Genomic DNA, 24,600 nt, shown 5'->3' with positions numbered 1-24,600 from the left:
AGACTGGTATGAAATCCACTGATGTAGATTTAGAACTCAACTTTATCTGTCTGGTAACATAGGAAAAAAGTTCAAACATGTAACTAAAAAGCATACAAAACAAAACACTCAAAATATGACGGAAATATTAATAATTAATAATCAGCAAAAATACTTCATTGTAGTAAAAAATCACTGAAATGCTAAAAATGGTTTTAAAGTGTAAACAAAATTAAGAGCTTTTGGATCATTTATTGTTTATTTGCTGTTTATCCGTTTTATTAACGTTGTCTTTGTTTTATGAAGTCCTTGCTGTATTTTTTGTTTACTTTGCCTTAGTTTGTCTGTGCCTTCGGAACATTTACGATGAAAAGGTAAATATGATCTTTAATGGATCCTTCAGAAGTGAAACATAAACACCCCCCTCCTTCCCTCCAACCGTGCTCTCACGCGGCCATGGCATGGGGAAATCTGTGGGCGGAGACTGTGACCTATTTATAGCCAATAGAGCGCTGAGAGCCGCAGCGAGTGACCTAGATTCAGCCAATAGCAGCGCTGCACAGTCGCCGGTAGGCAACAGTCGGCGCGTGCCGGGTCCATGTGCTTGTTGTTGAGAGCGCGAGAGTCAGATAGGGACATCCAACAGGGAGAAAACAGACGAGGTGCCGCTCCTCGGGTGGTTTTATCAGATTTGAGACAATTCAATGACTTTTATTCTATTATTTTGAAGCCTCGCAGCAAAAAGTTTATGTATGAGTTAAAACATACTCACAATATTCAAGGAAACAGTTATAAATTAATGGTTTCGGTGTACTGCCAGTATAATAGAGCGGGCCTTTATTTAAGTGTCTCTTTTGTTAAAAAGAATAGCGTGTATATGTTTTTAGTGTGGAGGAAATGGTAAGACCGTTTGTGTTTGTTCGCGTTTGAACTCGGGGTAAAAGTAATCGTATTTTCCCTTATTGCTCAGATAAGGAAGTGGAAAAGGTAAACATCCTGACGTTTCAGGAGCTGCATCTCATTTTAGTACACACACACACGCGGCGGGCTCTGCTTTCGCTGTTTAAGTGACAGCGTGAGAGAAGAGGGGCGGGGCGAGGCGTGTTCACGGGCCATCCAGGAATTATCACATGCGGCCGCTATTGGCTGAAACTTCATGGAGGCGTCACGTTTTAGTGTCAATGTGTGTTGCATTCACGAGAAGCGGTAGCGTTTTAGTAATCTTGTAATTTTACATTTTTATAACATTATTTTCTTGTTCTTTTTATTAAATAAATGTTATTTTGCTTAATTTTTTAATAACATTTACCATATTTTTTATCTGTTGTTTTCATACTTTTATGAAATTTAACATATTTTCTTCCATAAAAGTTTATTTTATATTATATTTTCTAGCTGCCATCGTTTTAGCTTGTGTTTTATTTTATGCATTTACATTGTTAGGCCTTCATGTTTTATGTTTGCACTTTAACTTAATTGTTTTGCGTTTTTCCCTTTTTTTTGGTTTATTTTGTTCAGCTTGAATCTAGCATGTATTGTAAGCTGATAGCAAAATAATATAATTTATCCTTGAGCTGCATCCTTGCTTTTTAACATTTTTAACATTGTGTGATCGTTTAATCAGAAACATTTTCAACATTTCTTAATTAGTAACCACATTAACTGTCAGTCATAGACATTCATTTAATTTCTTGACTGCAGTCCCAATAGTTTTTTGTTTTTGGACGACCAGAAGGACCTCTATTATACATGGGAATGTCAACATCGGGTACAGGACTTATTTGTTGTCATGAGATTAAACGTTTTGTTCAGTTTCCCTGAAAAAAGAACAAAGGAGAAAGAGCAAAATAATTTGAAGTTCACATTTACCAAATTTTAAACTAGTCATAAATGCAGCGCCGAGACTCTGAGTACACGGGAGGGAGAGGCGTGGTCAATTGGGCTGTGTGGGCGTTGCCGCTGTATGCAAACGATCCACGCCCCCAAGCGCCTTTCCCCCGTGAGCGGTGACGTCACACGAGCGGCCCGTGTTGGTTCCAGCTGACTGGCAGAGAGGGAGAGAGAGGGAGAGAGAGGAAAATAAGAGCCATCAGCCCCATCTATCCGTCTCTCATACTACTGGATATTATTATTTTTTCCGGGGGATCTCTTTATTTCCGTCATCTTGTCATTTTTTCGCCCCTCTTTTTGTTCTTCGCTCTTTTCTGTCTTGGAGACTTCCCACCGCCGCGACTCGACTGTACTCCGCTGTTTCTACTGCCTTTATTTCTGCTCTCTTAATATTGTTTATAGCTCCCTCTGGACTCACCGAGCGATCGACCGACCAACTAACCGACTGACAGCTACTCCTGGAGGATGAATTAGACTCGGTCAACATGGTGCCATTTTGGATATAAATCCTCCCTCTTTTTTCTTTTTTGTTTCGTTTTTTTTCTTTCGCACATTTTCTTGCATGGGACTGGCGACAATCAGGTGGACACCCTGAGCGCACACGCGTCACCTGTCCGCGCACCTTTTGAAGGCGCGCCCGTCAATTAGCATCACTAAGTGGATTATTTTGATCTTACGGTCTCTTGCAGGTTGCCCCACTCCACTTCCTCCTACCCTCACCTCCTCCTGTCCTCCTCCTCCTCCTCTTATTCCCCCCGAGAAGTTATGTCAAGGCCTCTCACCCAGCTCCTACCACCGGATCTCCCTGCCGGGGCCACAAGCCCTCAGTTTGGGGCCAGCAACCCGGCTGGAAGCGGCCCCCAAGGTGGACACCTGACCTCTATGACCAACCTGAAGTCTCTGCTTCAGGTGCCAATCAAGGCAGACCAGAGAGGCCCCAAGGACTGTTGCGAGATGAAAGGTGAGTGTGGGCACGTGTACCCGTGTGAGTAAGGGATCCAATAGGAACAAACTCCTTAAAGGGCCACTAGGGAAATACCTCAGCCGTACAGAGGCCAATTTCATTGTATTGCAAGCGCAGTATAGGCCTGTATTATGTATGTGTGATGCATATAGGAAATGTCCACATTAAGTGTACTAAAGGAGAGTAAAGATAAACTTTATTTACAAAGCTTTTCGCACACATTTGCAAAATTTATCTGTAAATTTGTGATTAAGGACTTATTGGGCCACGTTTTCAATCCCTTTACTCAGCTGAAAAAGCCAGATTTGGCCTTTGTTCCCAACATTTTCATATGTGGAAAAATGGCTGCTTGATTTTAAGCTGATTATATTAGGGTTTTGGACACATTACCAGCTGCTGTCATGAGGATTAAAAAAGAAGAAGAAGATAATTAAGAGATATTGAAAGAAATAAAGGGCTGCAGCTCTGATTTGAAAAACAAACAATAAACAGTAGCTTATATTCTTTGCAGAAATGTCACAGGGATTATTCATGAGTGTGTGAACGTGTGTGTGTGCATGTGACTGAGTGGGTAGGTGTGATTGTAAAACACAGAGGAGGCCCTGCTTATCCAACACACACTCACATGGACATTGTTTTCTTTGCAAGCTTTCCTCCTTCTGGCCTGCTGCATTTTTATATTAAACGCTTCCCTTTTGCATTTGGTGGTGGTGAAGTGAAATGATCTAGATGAGGAGGAGGAGGAGGAAGAGGAGGAGGGAAGAAGAGGGTGTAAAAAAAGAAACACAATCTGGAGTGGATGCCATCAAAAATCCAGCCAAAGCAGCAGAAGCAGCAGTCGTTTGGTTTGTTTAAATAAAGGTTACTGAGTGGGATTGAGTTATTTCCCATCCTCCAGCTGCCACAACAAATATTAACCAGCCTGCTTCTCCTTCCTCTCTCTTGCTGTGGGGATATTATAACTCCCAGTCAGCTGCTGTCACACGCATACGCACACTTGCGAGGCAGCGATTTGCATTGATTCTCTTCCGCTGAGTACCAGTAAATTAAGTTAAACCTCAATTAAAACACATTTATTTAACACGAAGAGATAAAAAACATGTCCTCACAAGAACAGAAGGTTGTCAAGAGTCAGTGCCTCATGAGTGTGGATACAACTGAACACACACATTCACAGAGAGGGGTCGGGGGGCAAAGGAATGGCACTGTCCAGTGGCTCCCTGCATGTTGTTGGCCCCTGGTGGCTTTTTGGTGCCACTACAGCTCCTTTCTGTGGAGCAGGAAGAGGAGGAGGAGATGATGGTGAACACAGTTGACAGTCTCTCCATGGAGTCAGAAAGCAGCTCAGTACAGTATCCTCCTAATGAGAGGAGAGGCATTCAGGGGCATAAAGAAGATGTTTTTGCCCCTGATTTAGCTGCTGTTCCCCTTCCACAATGCAGCCCTTTGCCTTGCCCCCCCCCCCCCCCCCCCCCGGCTAGCTTTGTTTGACGCCTTCACAAACACCCACTCTATCTAGCACATCTCCCTCCCTCTCTCTCTCTCGCTCTCTGTATTGCATGTCTTTGAGTTTTCCCTCTCACACTTTCCTGTCTTGCTCTCTTCTCGTCTTCCACTCGCTTCACACAGCGGTCCCTCCGCTGATTTATATTTTCTCAGGTTTTTGTCTCCCTTCCTCTCTGTCTTCATCTTTTACTCTCATCACCCAGACTTATTTTTTTTTCCAAAGCCATTTATTTGCATCCCTCTCCTCTTCCTCCCCTTGTAAATCTCTCTCTCTCTCTTCTTTTTGCACATTTCACTCCTATTTGCATGGATCATCTCTCCTTCCAAGCCTCCACTGCCACGTTTCCTCTCCTCTCTGCTGTGCTGCGGGTCAGTTCGCAGTCTCTCAGATTTTAATGACTTGTCCACTTGAGTTCAAAGTGTCACTTTGATTAAGCTGTGTCACTTCCACTTATTCCTCCCATCCATTCGCCCTCTGGTCCTCCTCACGCTGCTTTACAGAAAAGGGATTTCCCCATGTCTTTTAATGACTTTGCCCTCTGTTGCTTTTAGATTATCTTTTCATTTTCCTTTGCACTTGAATTACTTCACTTAAGCTCCTGTGATATCTTAGAAGTGTCTGCTCGACACTGTGGCTAGTTTGACTCAGCTGAACTGAGTATATACTTGAGAGTATACCATGTTTATTTTAATGCAAGAAAAAGATCTGCTGCTACCACCTTTATGTGTTTTTGCAATGCTTTCATGTGCTAGATACTGTCTGTCACAATGCCTGATAGTCACTGCAAACCTTAAAGCTTATGCATTGTTGCATATTGTATGCTCAAGTTGGATGGTTGCTTTGCCCTTTTATTTCTTATTAGGAAGCTCTCGGCCTGCTCCAATCTCACTTACTGACCTATATCTGTCAAAAAAGTATAAGAAGTCATTGAATTTGATCCCAAGACTTTTTTTCTTTTGTCTGTCCCTAAAGCTTGGATTAGATTTGGAAAAAGGACATTCCAATTTGCTTCTCCGTCGGCTTTAGATCAGTTGCAAAATCAACTAACTGTAAAGGAGCTGTTTTTCCTGGAAAAATTTAAGTGACCTGGAGGCATTTAGGCCGGATTCTCATTTATTTTGAATGACAATATGTACCGCCAAATAGAATTGTGAGTTCTTTCCTTCACGTTGGTCGCCCTGAAAAGTTGAGAAAAGTTCAACTTTGCAATTACCGACACCACTGCTACCAGTCACATCATCCATCCATTCATCTCATTTTCTTAACTGCTTATCCACTTCAGAGTTGTGCTGGCATGCAGCCTATCCCAGCTGTCACAGGGCGTGAGGCAGGGTACACAGTGGACAAGTCACCAGACTATCACAGGGCTAACACACACAGACTAGTCAAATCAGGTCAAGTAAATATACAGAGAGCGTGAGGTGGCTGCTTTTGCAGTTTGGCATCAACACGTTGGAGAAATCGATCATTGTGGTGAATAATCAGCCCGCTATCTACGAACAAATTTCACAACAGGCAGGCCGATGAAAACTCGCTTAGCTTGCCTTGTTAGTGATTGGTTGTTGTTGCTATGGTGATTGCACCACCAAACGTAAGGAATAGCCATAAATCAGGCTGCAAATGTTCCACCTGAATGTTGTTTCTGGGATACTTCACTTATTTGTCTTCTTCTTAAGTTTATTTTGCATCTCTCTTTTTTTGCTCTTTTTATTTTAAAATCACGAACATTAGCTTTGAAGCATCTTAAACTACAGAACCAAACAGTCTCCAGAAAGCAAAGATTGTGAGTTTTGTGCTCTGGTTGTAGCTAAACTTACTACACTGGCAGCCAGATGATTAAGATACTGCCAGAGACAGATTATTTTCTACTCCTCCCACCTTCTGAGTACCTATCTGTCCATCCACTGCTGTGATCTCTCACGTCTTTATATACTTTAATCCGTTTAAATATAAGTTTCCAGCCTCACTGATACTCTCTCCAGCCTCTCACTTTTCTTCACAACTCACAGTCTGTCTCTGTGTCATTCCAGCCCTGTTAAATATGCTCTTTTAGTGCTGTTTTATGGGGCTTTATTCTTCAGCGTGCCACTTCCTCAATATGGGCTTTTGGCAATGTAATCCTTTTGAACAATATAACCAAAGGGGCAGAGTACAAAGCTATCATTGTCTATATTTCCATGAAGTGATTCCCTTTATTTCCTGTTCTTTTAACAATCCCTTTTTTTCTGGTGATGGTTTATTGATGGTTAATCTTTCCATCGGACTTTCACGATGAGGTCAGAGTGCAAGGTCGCTCAATTTATTTATAGGTGCCTTTTAATGATTGTGGCTAAGTGCTTTATAGGGTGATAAGGACGTGTGCCAGGCAGTGGCACAAGCCTTTGTTGGATCTTTGTTGGCTTGTGTGGCTTCTCTTTTTAAAATTATTTTCATGCTTTGTGAAGCAAAAGTCATGTCAGTCTGATCCTCTTTGAGCCGCAGTGAGCTGAATTGCACAAGAAACCAACCTCAGGCTGTATATCGATCAGATGTTACTTCAAATTCTCAAAGGATTCTTTTGAAATAAGCATGAAGCCATTGCTTTGTAGCTGACGGCAGGTCACCAGGGGTGTAGGTGACGCTATCATGTGTTTTTCAGCCAGTCATATCAACTTTATCTTTCGCTCCCAGACATTGACATTCAGTGATACATCCATGCTAGTCTCTTCCTGTGTGGACACCCCTTAATACTACCTGTATCCATGTTAAACTGTTTAGGATGCAGTGTTCAGCTCAGGATAAGCGATTCTTATCTTAAAGAAACCATTCTGATGTTTCCTCAGAAGCTGCCAGCTGGAGCACGTGACATTGTTGCTCTGAACTGGATGATACCACTTATGGTAGAGAGAGAGACGGGTCTTTAAACCAGGAAACTGTGGGTGGTGTTAGGGATTTTTGCATTTTGCAGTTTTGGTTGGTTTTCTGCTTACTTTTGCTGTCACTTGTGTTTGATTAACCTCTTAACATCCATTCGATCACCAGTGACTTGGTTAGGGTTAAGTTCAGGCTCCCAGTGGTCCATCTGTATGGATTTGTTTTCACCTCTTTTACCTCTCAGATGGAAATCATATAAAAGACGTTAAATGCATGGAAGATAATGTTGTCTAGTTTCTGAAATTAGTCTTTAAAAACACGTAGCTGAAGTACAGCCTAACCCTACCCCTCAGTGGTTTGTCAGTGATACAGTGGCTGGCAGGAGGTTAACCTCGATTGTGTTTTGTGTTCTGGGAAGTTTCCTGGGTTTTGTTCGGAGACTTTTTGTAGTCCGATTGACCAGACATATTTGAGCAGGCTTTGGTTGTATGCATTTAAAAGGTCTATGTGGCGAACAAAAGAGGGCTGGTAATTACTGAATTGCATTGAATAACCAATGCATGATGACGATTCAGTGTTTTTCTAAAGATTCATCTGCATTCACAAACAATGTCTGGCAGATAGAAATAGAAGATGTGGCCCGAACATCTGCTAGCGACAGTGGAAATCCAGAAAATCTGTCAGAGTCTCCCAAAGGAAAAACCAGTAGTTTCCCAGATTCTTGTTTGCTTACATTAAGGAACTGAAAGCAGTGTTTTAGGTTATGAACCTTCACAGCTGCACTAGTAAAAACGATGCTTAGGGGTCCTGAGCTCTATTGCCATTGCTGAGTCATCATGGGAAGAACATGATAAGTTTGTGCAGATGCACAAACCTATCTGTGCATCTGCAAAATAGCACATGCACAGATAAGTTTTTAGGTGTCTAATATATAGAGTTCTTTGTGATACAGATTCCACCAAAGGACTGCAATTAAACTACATAAATATGTGGATGAGAACTTTAGGGTTTTGTAGTTTGAGCCATTTTTGAAAGAAAACACTGAAAATGTTTGTTGTCTGATGCTGAACGAATATGAGTTATCGTTGCAAACACTTGAAAAAGAAGGATGAATGAGTTTCATTGCATACTTTAGTCAGAGCAGACGAAACAACAGAACTAATGTTAGCAGCTTAATGGAAGATATCTCACTCTCTTCTCTCTTCAGACAAAGACAAGCCTCTGGACTCTGATGAAGACTCTCTGGGTGTCAGTGCCGGTGGAGCAAATGGGGTGGGAGGAACCCCGGGCTCTGGCGCACTGCGACCCAACTCACAGTCAGCCTTCCTGGGCCCGCTGCTGTGGGAGAGGACCCTGCCGTGTGATGGAGGCCTGTTCCAGCTGCAGTACATGGACTTGGAGGAGTTCCTGACTGAGAATGGGATGGGGATGCACAGCAATGGGCCCAGCTCTGCTACTGCCCAGATCCCCTCGCAGGTAAAATAGATGGAGATCAAAAACCACAGGTTTATGAATCATACCTCAATTTTGCCAAACCAAAAGACGTTATAGTGGAAGAAGACAATTTAATGTTTATTCATCACAGATGTTAATGAAACAGTTGCAGGAACATCATCATTTCCTCAAGAGAAAACCTCAGATGAGTGAGCTAATGCTAAACTGTGCTAGTTTACCAGTTATCTGGCCAGTCATCGTTTAGTCTTCATTGTCACAAAAGGAGCCAGCTGATTCTTCAATGCTTGCAGTGCAGGAGTGTTTCCAGGATTTTTTAATAAGGTGGAAATGCTCTTGTTACAATGCGGCTTCAGTTTCAAGATAAACATTCTTAGCTCGCTGTAACCCTTCAGTGTTAATTTGTTGTCAGCAGCCAAGGTGGCAAATGGAGCAGTTCAGTCTCTCACTACTCTTATCATATATTTTTTTTTACCTGAAAAACATCTTTGGCGTTCTGCAACTCATTCTGGTGGGAACTGCAGAGACTTGTGTTGATAAACTGAAACGACCTTCACTACGATCACTGGAAGTCAATTAACTGCAATTCAGATGTTTTTTGGAGATTTCAACGGTTATGTTTTTTTAAAACTACGTACGCTTTCCCGTTTATTTATTTTTTAGCTACTCGCAGTGTTCACTTGCAGTGCAGGCTCTGCATGCATTGCCATCCACCTCTTCTTATTTGCATTTGCAGTAGTCTGAGCAGTAACCATATTATAGCCACGGATTCACTAGCAGCTGCAGCTGCTCACAGCCTGCGGCTGCATCCAAAGGAGGAATGAGCGAAATAAAATACATCATGTAAAGAGCGACATCATCTCTGCTTTCTGTGGCATCTGTAGAGCATTTTTCTTAAACCTTGTAATATATTAGAACTCTACTGGAATAACATAGAAACAGTCCAACAGACTAGCAAGGAATGTAAAAAATATTGAAATGCAATGTAAAAGTAGGAAAAGATCCTGCTGTGAGCGTTTGGACGCACTTTGTAATTCAGATAATTAATGAATATTTCAAATATGAAGCATGATTTTAAAGTTGAAATCATGCTGGCATGATGTAAGCGCACCTTTAACCTTTCTCTGCACAGCTTGCTAGCTGCTTAGTTTGCTGGCTAATGTCTATCAGTCCCATTGTTTCTTCTGAATTGTGAATAAGTCACGATCATAGGGCCATGCACTACACTGTGAGATTAATCTTTGGACTTTAAGCTAACCTTATACTGCCATTGCTCTGTTATAAGCTAATGAACTATTTTAATTTGAAGAAATCCTTAAAGCACTAATGAGATTTCAAAAGAACCATTCCTGGACACTGCTGGAGCAGCACTGCATGATTCATCATTGAAAATAGTACTTTCATATCACATACTTTCATTTCACATTCATCTTATCCTGTGTATTTGTGTAGCACCTCTGTTCATCTTCTATTTGACACAAGCTGTTTTAGCTCCTCCCGCTTTAAGCCAAATTTCTTCTGATTACAATTTCTGCTTTTGTTTGTGTTCTCCTCCCAGAGCTCCCAGTCTGCGGTGCCTAACCAGAGTTCTCAGTGTCCTCCCACCTCTCCTCCGCCCTGCTCCTCCTCTTCCTCCTCCATGTCCTCCTCATCCTCTTCTTCTTCACTGCTTGGACTGGAGACCGTCCAACCACAACCACAGCCGCCACCACCTCAACAGCAGCAAAGCATGATGGGAGGACCTGAGTGTCTACATGGTGAGTGATTGGGAATTTTAAAACAGTCCTTACATTTAGTTAATTCTTGTGTGAGAATTGTATGTTATTTATTTTTTATAGTGTGATGGTAAACTGAATATTTTGTGGTTTTGTTTGTTGTGGTCAGGCATAAAATAGACATTTGAAGGTTCTCAGTTGGTCCTTGGAAAGTAGTTTCTGTGACATTATTGAAAAATGAGCTACAAAGTTATTTACAGGCTCATCTATAACACAGTTTTATTGAATGTGATGTTGCTGCTGAGCAGTTTTATACATTTTTGACCCATTAAAATGGGCATTATGGGAAATTAATATAATGCTGCCTGCTAGTTCAGCACTATCTCAGCTATCTCAGCACTCAGTAGCTCTGTAACTTTGAGGTCTGCCACTTCATGGCTGAGTTGTTGTGCTTCTAAATGCTTCCACTTTGCAATAATAGCAGTACGAGTTGATCATTTATAATCTAGAAGGAAAGAAATGTTCACAAACTGACTTGTTGTAACAGTGGAGTCTTACAGTACCAGTTCAAATCCAGTGAGCTCGGCTCTTTCTTTCACAAATGTTTATAAAGGCAGATTGCATGGCTAGGTGCTCGATGTTCAATTCAATTCAATTCAATTTTATTTATATAGCGCCAAATCACAACAAAGGTGTGGGAGTAAAATCACCGAAATTTAAAGCTACTAATTAGATATAATTAAGTTACTAATTATGTTACTAATTAAATAACATACTAATAACATACTATTATCTAATGAGCCACAGCTAGAGAGCAGACTTCTTGAATCAGCTGTTGTGAAAAATTAACCAGATATCAAGTCATGTAATTTTGAAGATAATTGCATTAAAATGCTTCAAAAGGCATGACAAACTGTTCAGAGCTGCAGTTAAGGGTCAACCCTGTTCCTAATGTTAAGTCTGGAAAAAACTTAAAGGTTGAAATTTCAAAATTTCAACCCTTGTACAGTTGTTATGAAGGCCAAACACCATCCACAGACACTAAAAGCATTTTCCACCTGGCTGCAAACATTTTTACTTCTGTTGTAAAGCAGGACTTTTTATCGTGGGTGTCCATGAGGACTGGCTTGCTTTGGAGCCTGCCTCAAGTGGCCACTAGAGGTATTGCAATTTTTGGCAAGCTGCTTGTTAATCCATTTAGCTCTTTTATTTTATTTTATTTTATTTTATTTTTTAGTCTATTTAGCTTGTCAGATATTGTTTACCATGTATAATGGTTAGCTGAATTTTGCCCTCCTGGTCAGAAAAAGGGAGACTTTCATTACCTCTGGATGGATGATTTTCATGACTAAGAAAGTCATATTTTATTTATTTATTTTTTTTTACCAATTTTCACAAATTAATATGTTGTCCAGAGGTTATTTACTTAAACTACCAGTCAAAATACTACTAACCAGAATGTATGGAGCCCCGCAGGGGACATGGGAGAAAAAAAAAATTAAGACGGACTTTTGCGAGATCTCGCAAAACAAACTCAGGATCTCGCAAAACAAACACGGGCTCTCGCAAAACTTTTGCGAGATCTCGCAAAAGTTTTAGCCGCATTCTTCGGCCTTCGACCTCCTGTTAGCTCGAAGCTAACGGTAGGTCGAGACCTACTACAGCCGGGAGGAACACCGCTTTCCTGGCACATCGTGCCTCGACCTCCCGGTCGGCTTCGAGCCGGCGTCCGAAGAATGCAGCCAAAACTTTTGCGAGATCCCGAGTTTGTTTTGCGAGATCTCGCAAAACCTTTGCGAGATCTCGCAAAAGTCCGTCTTAATTTTTTTTCTCCCATGTCCCCTGCGGGGCTCCGTAAGAATGAGGTTATAAGGGGAAATATTTAAAAATATATATTTTTAAGATTGTTAATCATTAAAAAGATTCATAACAATCTTAAAAATGAGCAAGCTTTTCTTTTTCTGCAGTGAGTTTAAAACATCTTCATGTGAGAAGGCAGCATTTGTGCTGCAACTAATGCCTTCAGACATATATGAAGCTGTATGTGCAAGAGGCCTCGATGTGATCTGGCACTAATGAGCATCGAGGCCCACAATGCATTATATTAACTCGCACAACTCAAGCGTTCGGTGCCTCTAACAATAACCAGATCAGGATTCTCTCTAATTATATCTCAGCGCGATGAATGGCTGACACCCTGTTCTCTGGCCCTCCTCGGTTCTCTCCACCAGGCTGTTATCATCCGTTATATATTCATAATTTATTGTTTCCTCTCTCTGCTGCATTTGATGTGAACCAGAACTGCCAGAACATCAGAACAACCTTTCTGTCCATCTGTCTTTTTCTTTTTTTCGCTTTCCTTTTTGAGATTTCACAAGCCTGACAACTTCCAGTTTTGACTAATTGAAACCACAAAGCCGTTCTTTCTAACGCTGACCGTCATGTTTTTTTGTCCCGCGAGCCATCCAGTGATTCATCACAGCTAATTTTGTGGTGATTTATTGACAACAGACTGCCACATTCTTTGTAAACGTTCAGCCATTATACGATAATGATTGTATGAGCATGTTAAGATGTGTGGAGACGGAACAAGAGAGCCTAATTTTGTTTGTGTTATCTATGCTACAATTATTTTAGCATTTTTTTACTCATTTGTGATGCTTCGTCTTGTCGTCAAAATGTCACCGGTTAGACAAAGAGCGAAGCTGGGTCTAATCTGTGAGATCATAAATGAAGGCAAAAAGTGTTTGTCTTCGTCTTTGCATACAGCACCCTGTGGATTGGACGGTTTGCCATATCTGTACCTAAAAATATGCATAAATGCTCTTCTGCAAAGGCCAAGCACAGTCATATAACAATCTCTCATGTGTCTGCTGTATCAAGAAGACTTAAGGCTTTAACTCAATGCGTTTATACCATATGCCAGCATAGTCTCTTTCTTTGCTCTTGCTCCATAATCTATAAGCTTTGTAGATGGGTATGAATATGACATATCACCAAACAGTTGTTTATTTGTACATCCAGGTGATACAGAGCAGCATTAGCTTTCATTTGAAGATGCATTTCTGTACACCATATTAATGTAAGTCCACTACTCACTCTTCTTTTAGCTCCTCTGTGGTCTACAGCTCCTGGGGGAAATATCTGCCTCTTTATCTGCTTAACTCCACTGTTTTCAAAAGCCAGTTGTTCACAGCTTGCAGCTAAATTTTTGTTTTTGTCTCTGCCTACAGTGGATGAAAACAGCTCTAATATTAGCTGTAACCACAGTAACGATGATGTAATAATTATACCAAAACAATGAGCTCAAAGATGCTAAAATGTTTTGTAGCTGAAACGCATGGTTATTATTTGCAGGTTCATCTACTTCACATTACACATAATCCTCTGAACCAGTGTTTATGTTTAAAATCACAACTTTTCAGAGCTAAAGATTCAGATGTGCAAATAACTGCAGTTCCTCTTTTGTCCACTTGAGGCTGACTGTAAAAGCGAGTCAGTCCCCATAGACTCCCATTTTAAAATGTCAGCAGAAACAAACCTGTTTACAGCCTGCTTTAAAATGTAGCTGTGTATGTAAGATTTCCTCCTTCATTCTTGTACAGGTATTTTTTTTCTCAGTCACAAATTTGAACTTTGTTAGGGGTTTAAATAAGACGTTCTTGGATCATTGAAATGGTTCTCTCGACCACATTTGTGGTGTTCGTGCCTTTTGGTGAATTTCAAATGCAATAATCAGACAGATTATACAGCTTTTGGGGTGCTTAAGGGTATTTTCACACCAACAGTTTGTTTGCTTTGGACCAAAGCAGTTGATTAGTTTGTAATTTTGTAGCTTTTTCATGGCTTGGTTTCTTTTAATCCAGAGAAAACTACAAGCAAATTTCAAGTGAAAGAAAATGCGTCACTATGTGACAATGTTGAGTCCACTTACTTGCTAGTTGTGTCTGGTGTGGGAGCAGCACACACAAACACAGGACAAAGATGCTGTGTTCTTGACTGGTGGATAACACAGAGACTTTATTTAACATTCATATTTATCTGGACAATTTCATTCATTTTACAGGAAGTTGCTACATTTTACCCACACAGATGCAACACTGCTTTTATTAGTTACAGCAGCAGAAAATTAACCTTGTGGAGCTCATGAAAAGCTAAGCCACCATGATGGAATTTCAAAATCGTGACCTCTAGCTTTATAATCCTTGTCTTACTCTCCTGAACGATCTGCCCAGCACACTGTTAGCATTAGCTGTTATCTTTTCACTCCACTCTCTTGTCCAAATACACTCAAAAACCAAGGTGGTTGGAGCTCAAATTCTAAATGGATGGGGCTTTACAAACTTATAGCCAAGCACAGTGGCTATTTTTTAAATAGCCCAGCCTTAAAAAACCTAGCTAACTACTGATGCACATGCACAACTACATAGGATAAAAATTAAATTACCTTAACACATAATGAGATTTGAAGCTGTCCAAACATGCCTGTTTAACCCTCTTTATGTTCTTCTGTGAATACACTCGCTGATTGCTTTTGTATTCGATACAAAGTGCAGAGAGTTAACTGGAGTGAACAAAAAGGATGGAAAACACAGTATATATATTTGGGAGGAAATGAAATCGTTCTCCCACACACTTTATGACAGTATCTCATATATTTTCTATCAGCTTGTTGCAGCTGCTCATTGAAGCTTTGCATCACTTTTATTACCATGCACTCAGAATTCAGCCTGACACATAATGTCAGCTCCCAGAGAATTTAAAAATAATATTCTGCAGGTCTGAACAGTGAATCTGAAAACATTGGACCCACCTGTGGGCGTTGCGAGGTTTGAATTTGCTCATATCGGGTGCTGCTCCTCACGTTCCCTTTTGTTTAGAAAATGCCGCCATGATCAGATCATTTTGAGGGAAGGTTGCGTAGCTTCCCCCCGTGTTTTATTTATACTAGAATCGAATGCTCTGAGTATGCAGAAAGAGGGTTTGGATACAGGAAAGAGGGGAAAACAGAGCGATGAGGTGCCCAGCAGGATCAGATTCTCAGAAATCTGCCTGGGACATTGTGTTTGTTCTTTCATTCTGAGTCATAAACAATAAGACAGGAGATGTTTCTCTGTGCAAACAAGCTGCAGATACTGTGAGAGAGAACAATTGGAAAATGAGATACAGAGAAAGAGATTCACAAGGTTCAGCCAGGATAGAGCTGCAGCTACAGAGGAGAGAAAACCACTGCTGCAAATCTTCATATCTGCCCTGAGTGCTTCTGTGCGAGTCTATGAATACACACCATTAGTGTGTGTGTGTGTGTGTACATGCATGCCTTTAGTCTTTCCACCTTTTGGTGTGTGTATGTACAGTATGCTGAGCTTCACACATGCATATGAGAATGCCGTCTGTTTTGGCATTTGCATGCAACTATGTGGGCTTTAATGTGAATATGCTTTCATCTATTTGTGTGTGTGTGTGTGTGTGTGTGTGTGTGTGTGTGTGTGTGTGTGTGTGTGTGTGTGTGTGTGTGTGCGCGCGCTCGTGCTTTTTATTCTGAATTATAAACACGTGACTGGGTTGAGGATGATGCATCCATCCAGAAATCCCTGAGGTTGTTGTGGAGCTGAAGTATTACTACAGAGCTGCAAAGAGAGGGGGAGAGAGAATCAGCAAGAGAAATAGATGGAAAATAGACTGGAAATAATAATCTCATCCACATGCACATGTTGTACTTTGATTTTAATTCATTCTGGGCAAAAAGGAGAACAGTTCAGAGGGAGGGGAAAACACAAAAATATGGATACAGCTGGGGTTTTACAAGCAGCTCTGGTGACATTTTTCACCTGTTTCCTCTTTAAAATGCTGTAAATCTGAAATATTCATACTGGGGTTCTTTGTGGCACACATAAAACTGCACCTGTGATCAGGAAACTGTGGGACGTGGACACAATTAAGCTCCAGAATGCAATGTTGTTTATTTCATCTCCTCCCTAAAATCAGCCTCAAATCTCGCAGGCTCATTTTTTGATTCGAGATCTTAGCCTGAAAACCGTCCGCTGAGCCTCAGCTGAGCCTCGGAGCAAGACCAAACAGCATTTTGATGTCTATCGCCATCTTCCTTCCCCAAAAAAAGAACGAAAGAAAAGAACAAATTCTTCTGAATAAAACTGTGATTGTTAGGTTTAACTGACTTCCACTTGATTTTGTGTAGTTGCAAGAAATCACCATAGTTTGCTGTGCACATGGTCCTCTGGGGACGCCTCACAGTTCAGCTGCTGAAGGAGGAAAGCCTTTGATCGTGTCCTTTAAGGCTTTATTATGTTTGTGGTGGAAACAGTATTTTTGTCCAATTGGTTTGTTTCAGTGTTTAAAATGAAAGCAAAAGAAAATAGAGTTCTCCTCATTATGTAGAAATCATAGTGTTACATAGAAAATGAAATATGATGGGTTCTCAGGAAGGTGGGGGCGCTGGTTGTATTTATTTATTGTCTTCTGTCTCCTGTGATAAATGACTTCAATCACTCACTCATGCTGTTTGGATGAATGCAACAACCCACAGTTTTCCTGTTTGGCATGTTTGGCTGAGAAAATCACCCAATCAGCAAGTGCATTCCTGTAGCCGTCTGCTGTTCAAAACCTTAATAACTACCTGCATGTTTACGGGACGTCTGCAAATGTCCTCTGCACGGGTACCTCACTAGCTTAGGTTTATGAAACGAATCAGACTCAGAGAAACTGAGATATGGATGGAGATGTATATTTTATGTGGCGGCTCAGAGAATAGGTCTACTTCAACCTTGATTTAATGCCTGCAGTGTGATTCTGATTTCCACTCATGGCTGATGCTTCACAAAAGCAGGAAATTCTCATTTCAGTGCAATTATTAGAAAAAAACTATAAGAAGTGAAAGACAGACCACCAGGGTACTTATCATGCTGCAGTGCTGCTCCGCCTTTTTTTCTGTTTAAAGAGCTGTCCTTTGCCTCATAGCTTCAAGTAATAATCATGACTCACCTTTGCTTGTATTTTAAATCAGGCTGCAGCTTTACTTCAACACTTCCAGGTCAGTTCACTCTGAAGATGCATGAACTTGTTGAACTGCAACGCGAAAGCGTCTAGCGCACATGTTTTCTCAGCTAAGGTGTTTTGTAATGAACTTTTTTGCTTTTGAGAATTTTGACAAATAAACATCTGACTCGCTGATGTCAACTTGTCACAACAGACAGTTTAACACACGTGGAGGAAGGATAACACGAGACGCTTGGGAAGAAATGTGAAGATGAAAATCAGAATAACCACCCACATCTAATCAGATGTTCTTTTGCCTGAGGCTGATCTGTCAACCAGACTTCATGGGAATCTGTTCAGTTTTTAAATCCTGCTGACAGACAGACAGACGGACGCATGAGGAGAGCAACACTGAAAGCAGAAGTGGTGAAGCTTGAGTGGGAAGTGCAGATAAAAGCAAACATGGGAATATGGCTTTAATGCATCTAAAGAAACTTAAACAGGCAAATAAGCTAGCACCTAAACTGGCAACTTTGATTTGATTTGATTTATTTGTGGACTAGACTTGAAGTTTGAGGAGTCTACATTTAATTATGCTTCATCCTTATGTGGAAACGCAGTAGAACTCTATTTATTAGATGGGTAGTTGCCTTCAAATTTCTCTTACTGTGCGTAATAACGTAAAATTAACCCAAATGAGGCACTGCTCAATCACTGTCTGGCTTGGGAGGTAAAAGCCACAACGTGCATGGCCTCACAAGTCAGTGTGGTACCTATTTCAGGGTGTTTTTAATACTGAAATAAGGCACCACTATACAGAGAGTGGTGGATCAGAGAGAAGCTCTCTTCTAAAAGATAAGCAGGTATAGTTAATGGATGGATGATGAATCCTAGCTGAAGGCTTTTCTTTAGCTTTTAACCTCATCGCCGAGTCTTCATCAGCAGATGGAGTTTGGATCTGTTCACATTAAAGCTCGGCGGCTTTAAGCCAACACATGCACTTCTGAAAATTCCTCAAAGCGCTGCAGCTGAAGGCGTCGACAGTTGAACAAACACCATCCTCTGATGAGGACCATGTGATGTTGTTGAACGTAGAGCCGATGCTGGATATTTGTGGCGCTGTTGACAGTCGGAGTGTTTTTTTTTCCTTTTCCACTGTAGGTGGGAGTGAATGACTTTGAAAAATATGGAGTGGAACTAAGTTGAGGGAATATGATTTTTCTTTGGAAATTAAATGGAAGGTTCAGCTGATGTTATCATGCCAAACTGTGATTTTTGTAAAATAAAACTGGGGCTCTTTTGTGCTGTTGATGGCTGATTTTAAAAAAAGTAGGGTGTTTTTGTACTTTTGGTCCAGGAAATTGAGAATCACTGCTCTGAAGCCAGTTTTGGCCTCTGCTCTCAGGATCAGACCCTCTGGGGCCCATGGGTGGGTGGTCTTAGGTGCTTGCCAACAACCTGAGTATTCAGTCCTGTTTTTCTAATCAATAGACATAAGTAGAATTACATTTAGTACAGCCCCTCACCATTTCACATGCTCAGTGTTGCTCTGTCAAGTGCAAGGTGGCCTGACACCTTCTCCAGCACAATAAGGTGGTGAGACATGGAGGAGCACTGGACTGCAGCTGCAGTCGGCTATGAAGAGCGAGCTGGGTGTGAAGCTGACTATCCCACCTGATTTGGTTCCCTACATTTGGCTGTTGGTAGTGACTGAGGGAATAAGGAAATTATCTTCCTCTGAAAGGTGACTGGACGCGCATACAGATCTGTACCAATTGAAAACTATTTGATTTTCCCAAATAATTTAGTTGAATCAGTTGAGATTCTACCATAGACTGTCGACTATGTTGAATCCACTGGCAGTCAGAAATCGAGGATAAGCTTGTTGTCCATGTTTGTGTGCAGAGTGATGTTTGATTCTTGAAGAAAAAAAGGAAAACTGTCAGACTTTGGTGTAAGTTCTGAAAATTTCTTCTTCTTCCTGTAGTCGTTCCTTTTAGGGTTTCCATCGTGTATCATCTTCCTCAATCTCACTCTATCCCAGACATCCTCCTCTGCCACACATCCTCTTTCACCACATTCATGATGCTCCTCTGAGGAGTTCCCGGTTTCCTCCATCCTGGCAGTTCCATATCCACTGTCCTTTGTCTAATGTATTCCAGTGTATGTGCTATCCCTCCTCTGCACATGCTCAGACCATCTCAGCCTCGCCTCTCTAACTGTGTGTCCAAACTACTCAACCTGAGCTGTCCCTCTGATGAATGCTTCTGTTACATAATTCCAGCTATTGATCGTGCTATGGAAGGAAACAGCAATCCCATTGGCTGTCAGAGCAGAGTATTTGGCAGATGTGAAATGGACCAGAAACACTGGCTATATTTGCAAAAGTAGCAAGAGGTGAAATGCATTTGGTGTAAAATACCTTCAGAGTAAGGAGAAGACCCCGGGAAAGGCAAAGGACACACTGGAGTGATTATGTCTATTAACAAGGCTGGAAAAACTTGTGTCCTCTGGAAAAGCTGTAGGTGTTAGTCAGGCATAAGCAGTAGAAGCTGGATCAGGGGTGGGGAATTAACTTTCCCAAGGGGCCACATGAGAAACTGGGATTGTTGTGGAGGATGGCACCAGTAAGCGGCACTCTCTCCTTATAAGCTTGGAAAAATTGACTGGATGGATATTATTTTTTGTCAAACTTAAAACAACCACGCTGATGAGATTCAACCTGAGTGGCGCATTTTACATGAGAGAAATCAGCTTATGTGATGAAGCCATTATTTCTAAATTACCGCTGTGCTGCAGTTTTTTGTAACTCGATGCAGTAACTCATGTTAAAAGTTCTGAAAGGGAAGGAAGTGGTGCTTGAGATGGGGTGGTTTCAGTAGAGTAGTGTTTCCAAAATCAAAACTTTTATAGAGTCAAGATCTCAAGACAATATCATATAAAATCGCTGTCTTTTTAGCAACAACATCAGTCTAGCTTAAGCAGATTTACATGCGACTTTTTATTTATTTGCAATGATTGGTCAACAGCTTGAATAAGAACAATTATTTTACAGCATTTTGCATTTTGAAATAAATGTAAGTGCATTTTATCTATAGTTCTTATAGCCAATCTGAATATGTTGCAGTCCAGCCACTGCAGCACATATTTCTGCATTCACTTTCCCTCAGAGAGACAAGCTAAGCACTGATTAGGTCATCCCTGGCCTTCAGAACAATATATATAAATAAGAGTTGTAATCTGCTTTTAACTAGAGAGCTGTCTAACTTCAAGCTGAAACCAAATACCAGCATCTAGACTGGCAGAATCCAAGATAAACCCCTCAGAAATCATCACCAGTCAAATGAAATGTCTAATTCTAGATGATAAATTATGAATTTGACTAGAATATGAGCCGGGTAAAGAGTGAAAGAAATGGGCTCCTGTGCCTTTAAAAAAGAAGGAACGAGAGAGAGAATGCAGGATAACACCAGGCTGAGGCATCAGGCGGTTTAACATTCAGGATTGTGATTAATCCTGGCGACAGAAGGGTTAAAACCAGACACTGACTCTGCACAGAGAGAGGGAGAGAGAGCGAGTGAGGAGTGCTGGAGGGGGAGAGCGAGCACTCAGTCAGGAGAGTTGCTTTGCATGTTTTGAAATCTCTCTCTCTCGCTCGCTCTCTCTCTCTCAGTCTCTCACACGCTCAGGCCATGTGCGGCCGCCACGTCACGTGCCGCTGCAGAAAGCATCAGAGCGAGAGAGGCAGGAGAGCTGTAGAGGGAGAAAGAAGGGAAGGGAGGGGTTGGAGGAGGAAAGAGAGAGGTATGAGGAGAGCGGTGGGAGAGGAAACAGTGAAGATTACAGAACGAATAAACACTGAGGACAAAGCAAAGCAGAGATGAGGAGGTTTGGAAAGAGAGAGTTTAAGGGCAGCAGAGCTAACGCAGATTCATGAAGCAGTGCATGTATGATTTTTTAAAAAGGCTAAAGATGATAGAGTCACATTTCTGTCTTATTACAATGCCCAGATAATGTTTCCCCATCTAGACGATAAGAATTTAGCACTCCAAAGAAACCAAGAAACAAACCCTTCCATCAAAACGAGTTTGGCTCTGATTCCAAATCCTCTGTTTGTGCGTTCACCAAAGTGCGAATGACCTTTAAAAACACACGACCCCTTTTTTTCTCGGTCGTCCTCTTCTGTGGGTAAAAGCTGCACACACCGGTGACAACCATCCGCCTCCTCTTTCCCCTCAATGAGATGAAGAGGCTAATCACATACTGCACATGCAAGCTTTTCTTAAACAGTGTTATTATTCTTTACTATCTGAGCTTAGGAGGGAGAAGGACTGAGCCACGAGAAAACGTTTTGTTAGTCACGCACCTTTGTTCACAATCTGCTCTTTTCCATCTGAACATCTGGCTAGCACTGGTTATGTCTGATCTGATCACTTTCATACTGCATGTGTCCAGCTCCAGTGTGAACTGGAGTGCTGCCTGAATTGTATGCCGTTTGGTTTGAGTAGTGGCGGCCCAACAAGTCGGAAACTTCCAGTGATCCTGGTCGCTGTTGTTGGTGTTCTCCGTGTTTATTTTTACTGAGCTTTGAGGTCCGAACACTTAATGATTTATTATGATGTTCTGATAAAGCTGGACATCGCATGAGAATCACATCAAGCATGTGAAAGAGGCTCAGATCTGACATGGATTGTTGCAAATAGTCTGCTTCGGACACATTGAAACTTCTGCGTAGGCAGAGGAGCTCTCTGCACGCTTGCTAGCGGTAAATGAACCATACTATTATATGAACTGCTCATAAATTAGAGCAAATTTGTGCAAGGGAGCAGTTAGTTCAGAAGTGAGCTAATGTCCTATTTTAGTTTGTCAGACATTGTTATTCTGACATGCACTTTGTCAGGTGACAGCTGCTGTGTGATATAATTTAGTAAAATCAGAAATAGAATAAAAATCCTCAACACTTTTAATGTTTCATAGCAGCAACAAGATTTGTCAATCAGCTGATCACACCAGGGTTACATTGTTCTCATTCGTGGGTGCTCGAGCGGCTGAATTTACCTTCAAACATTGACCACAAGGCTCCTTTTGAAAGTCTGGGTTCTCTTCAGTTTGTTATGGTAGCTTTTCTGCCAAGCAACTACAATGCAGGGATGCCTACTGTGCATACTTCCTCCACGCCAATTAGAAGTCAGTATATTACGAACAATGAAAAGCCTTAGAGAGGACAGTCAGTATCTGCACAGCCACATGGAAAACATTTTTATTCTCTGCTGTTCTCTATTCTCCTGTTGTCAAAAGAATATCGTGGGTCTCCTCATACAGAGCCGCATGTCCCAGCATTAATATGTTTTGATTTATTTTCTTTGTGGCACAGCTGTACAAAGCACATTTATGTTCACTTCAGTGGATTTGAGTCCTGTTGTAGTTTGCATAATATTTATGGCAAGCCTTTTTGTGCATGTGTCTTTAAAGGAAACTCTGGCACAGAAAACCTCTCTTCATCTCAAGCACGAAGCATGACGGCAGATGCTGTTTTCAATCAACAGCCGCTCTTCAGGGTTACGGGGAACCTGCAAAATCCCGTGCCACATGGGGGTCTTTCTACATGTCTAGTCATGTCCTGTGCTCAGTGTGCCATAATCAGATCTGACCATTGGCAGAGCACGAGCAGTGATTTGGAAAGAGAGCAGAAGAGGAGGTCACCGTTATATCCAAACTGCTGTGACATAACTCCCAGCCAGTGTGTTGACAATAGGAACAAGACTCCCGGGGTGTGTCACCTGGACTCAATTGTCTCTGGCATGTGTGTTTAGGTGTGTGTTGCGTTTCTTCGCCCTCGTGAACGTGCACGTGGTCGGCTCTGTTTGTTTGTGCGTGCAGCGGCGAGTCCGAGCCTGTCTGGGTGTGTATGTGGGCGTCGGTGTGAGTTCAGAAGTTGACAGTGAAGTGAGACACAGAGACAAAAGCCAGATGCACAAGAATCAGTGAGTGGAGACAAAAATAAGATCTGAATCATGGGACACTCGCAAAAATCGCTCCAAGTTAAAACGCCTAGGTCTGTTTATTTCTTTTACCTGCAATTAATTTAATTTAATTTGTAGTTTTGCAATCTTTTTAAAAAATACAATGAAAACGCAAATTCTAAGACTACAAATTTTAAAAAATTATAAAAAAAAAAATTCCAAACTATAATTGAAAAGAGTGCATCAAAAATTTCATTAACATTATCATAAAAAACATGCGAGTGTCCAAAGCCTGCCGAATTTTAATTTGATAACTACTCAATTCTGACTCTTTAGAAAGTGGAACCAACAAAAAGTGAGAAAAGTTATTTAACTATCAAAACTGATTATTGATTATTACAGTAATTTACTGATTTAACCTCCTAGGACCTGGCGTCCACATATGTGGACATCACATTTTGGGTTATTTAGACCAAAATATTCAATTTTGCTCTACAAGGGCCTGATATCCACTTACGAGGACATAATACTGCTACTGTTCTATCAAAATTTTAAACAAATATCCTCATATGTGGCTCTTATTTTTCTTAAAAACTAAAATAATGTAAAAAAAATAATCTGGTAATTCTTTGTTTTTGCATTCATCGGGCCCCAATATGCCCAAATATCAAAGAGAAATAAAAAATGCTGCTGTGGAAGAGTTCGGGTCTTAGGAGGTTAAATTAAATTCATATCCGGCTCTAGCACAAAATTTATAATTTGGATAAATTAATTCAATTTTAAGCATTGACTTCCATTAAAGATGGAGGTAACTTTTGGGTCTGTAAACGGAAGCTAAGGGAAGTGCCTTAAGCCTGCATTATCTCACTTCCTGTGTGACCACAGAAAACTCTGGATGGCTTTTGTTAGCCTCAGTTGCTAGTGTAGCTCTTATTTAATGCAACAAGATGATTATTTTATGAATGATGGTTTCATTTAGCATAAAATAGACGTTTTATGCTAAATGAAAAGGTCTTGTAATCAACAAGCTGCTACCCTGTGATCACCTTAGTCTAAGTGAGGATGAAACTGCTCAGCTTGAGGCTTCAAAACAGGTCTTTACTAATCAGTGGGTCGCTGTCACTGGGAGCACGTCCGTCTTTTATATCCCGTCTGTGCTTTTACATAAATGTGAAGTTTTATTTCTCCTTGAACTCTGATTAATATTCAAACTTGTGTTTTAGTAGCCATTGTTTTTGCTATTGTAAATTTATCGACCAGGCAAATACGTCCTATTATTAA

The 24,600-nt window shown here is 41.1% G+C and overlaps 1 protein-coding gene across 1 annotated transcript in view; it reads left to right on the top strand.

The window, feature by feature from the left end:
- Nucleotides 1-2,019: 2,019 nt before the first annotated feature.
- Nucleotides 2,020-24,600, top strand: part of dbpa (D site albumin promoter binding protein a) — a 39,836-nt gene continuing 17,255 nt past the window's right edge. The window contains exons 1-3 of the mRNA XM_085395765.1: nt 2,020-2,830; nt 8,401-8,669; nt 10,204-10,402. Of these exons, the coding sequence (XP_085251891.1) occupies nt 2,635-2,830; nt 8,401-8,669; nt 10,204-10,402 (664 nt within the window). The 5' untranslated portion in view covers nt 2,020-2,634. The remainder of the gene's footprint in view (nt 2,831-8,400; nt 8,670-10,203; nt 10,403-24,600) is intronic.

This window comes from Rhamphochromis longiceps, linkage group LG22 (genome assembly GCF_057381845.1).
Source record: "Rhamphochromis longiceps isolate RC_006_pf linkage group LG22, R_longiceps_female_GT1.1, whole genome shotgun sequence".
Classification (NCBI taxonomy): Eukaryota; Metazoa; Chordata; class Actinopteri; order Cichliformes; family Cichlidae; genus Rhamphochromis; species Rhamphochromis longiceps.
The sequence above is the reverse complement of the archived record's forward strand: the minus strand, read 5'-3'. Positions and strand labels throughout refer to the sequence as shown.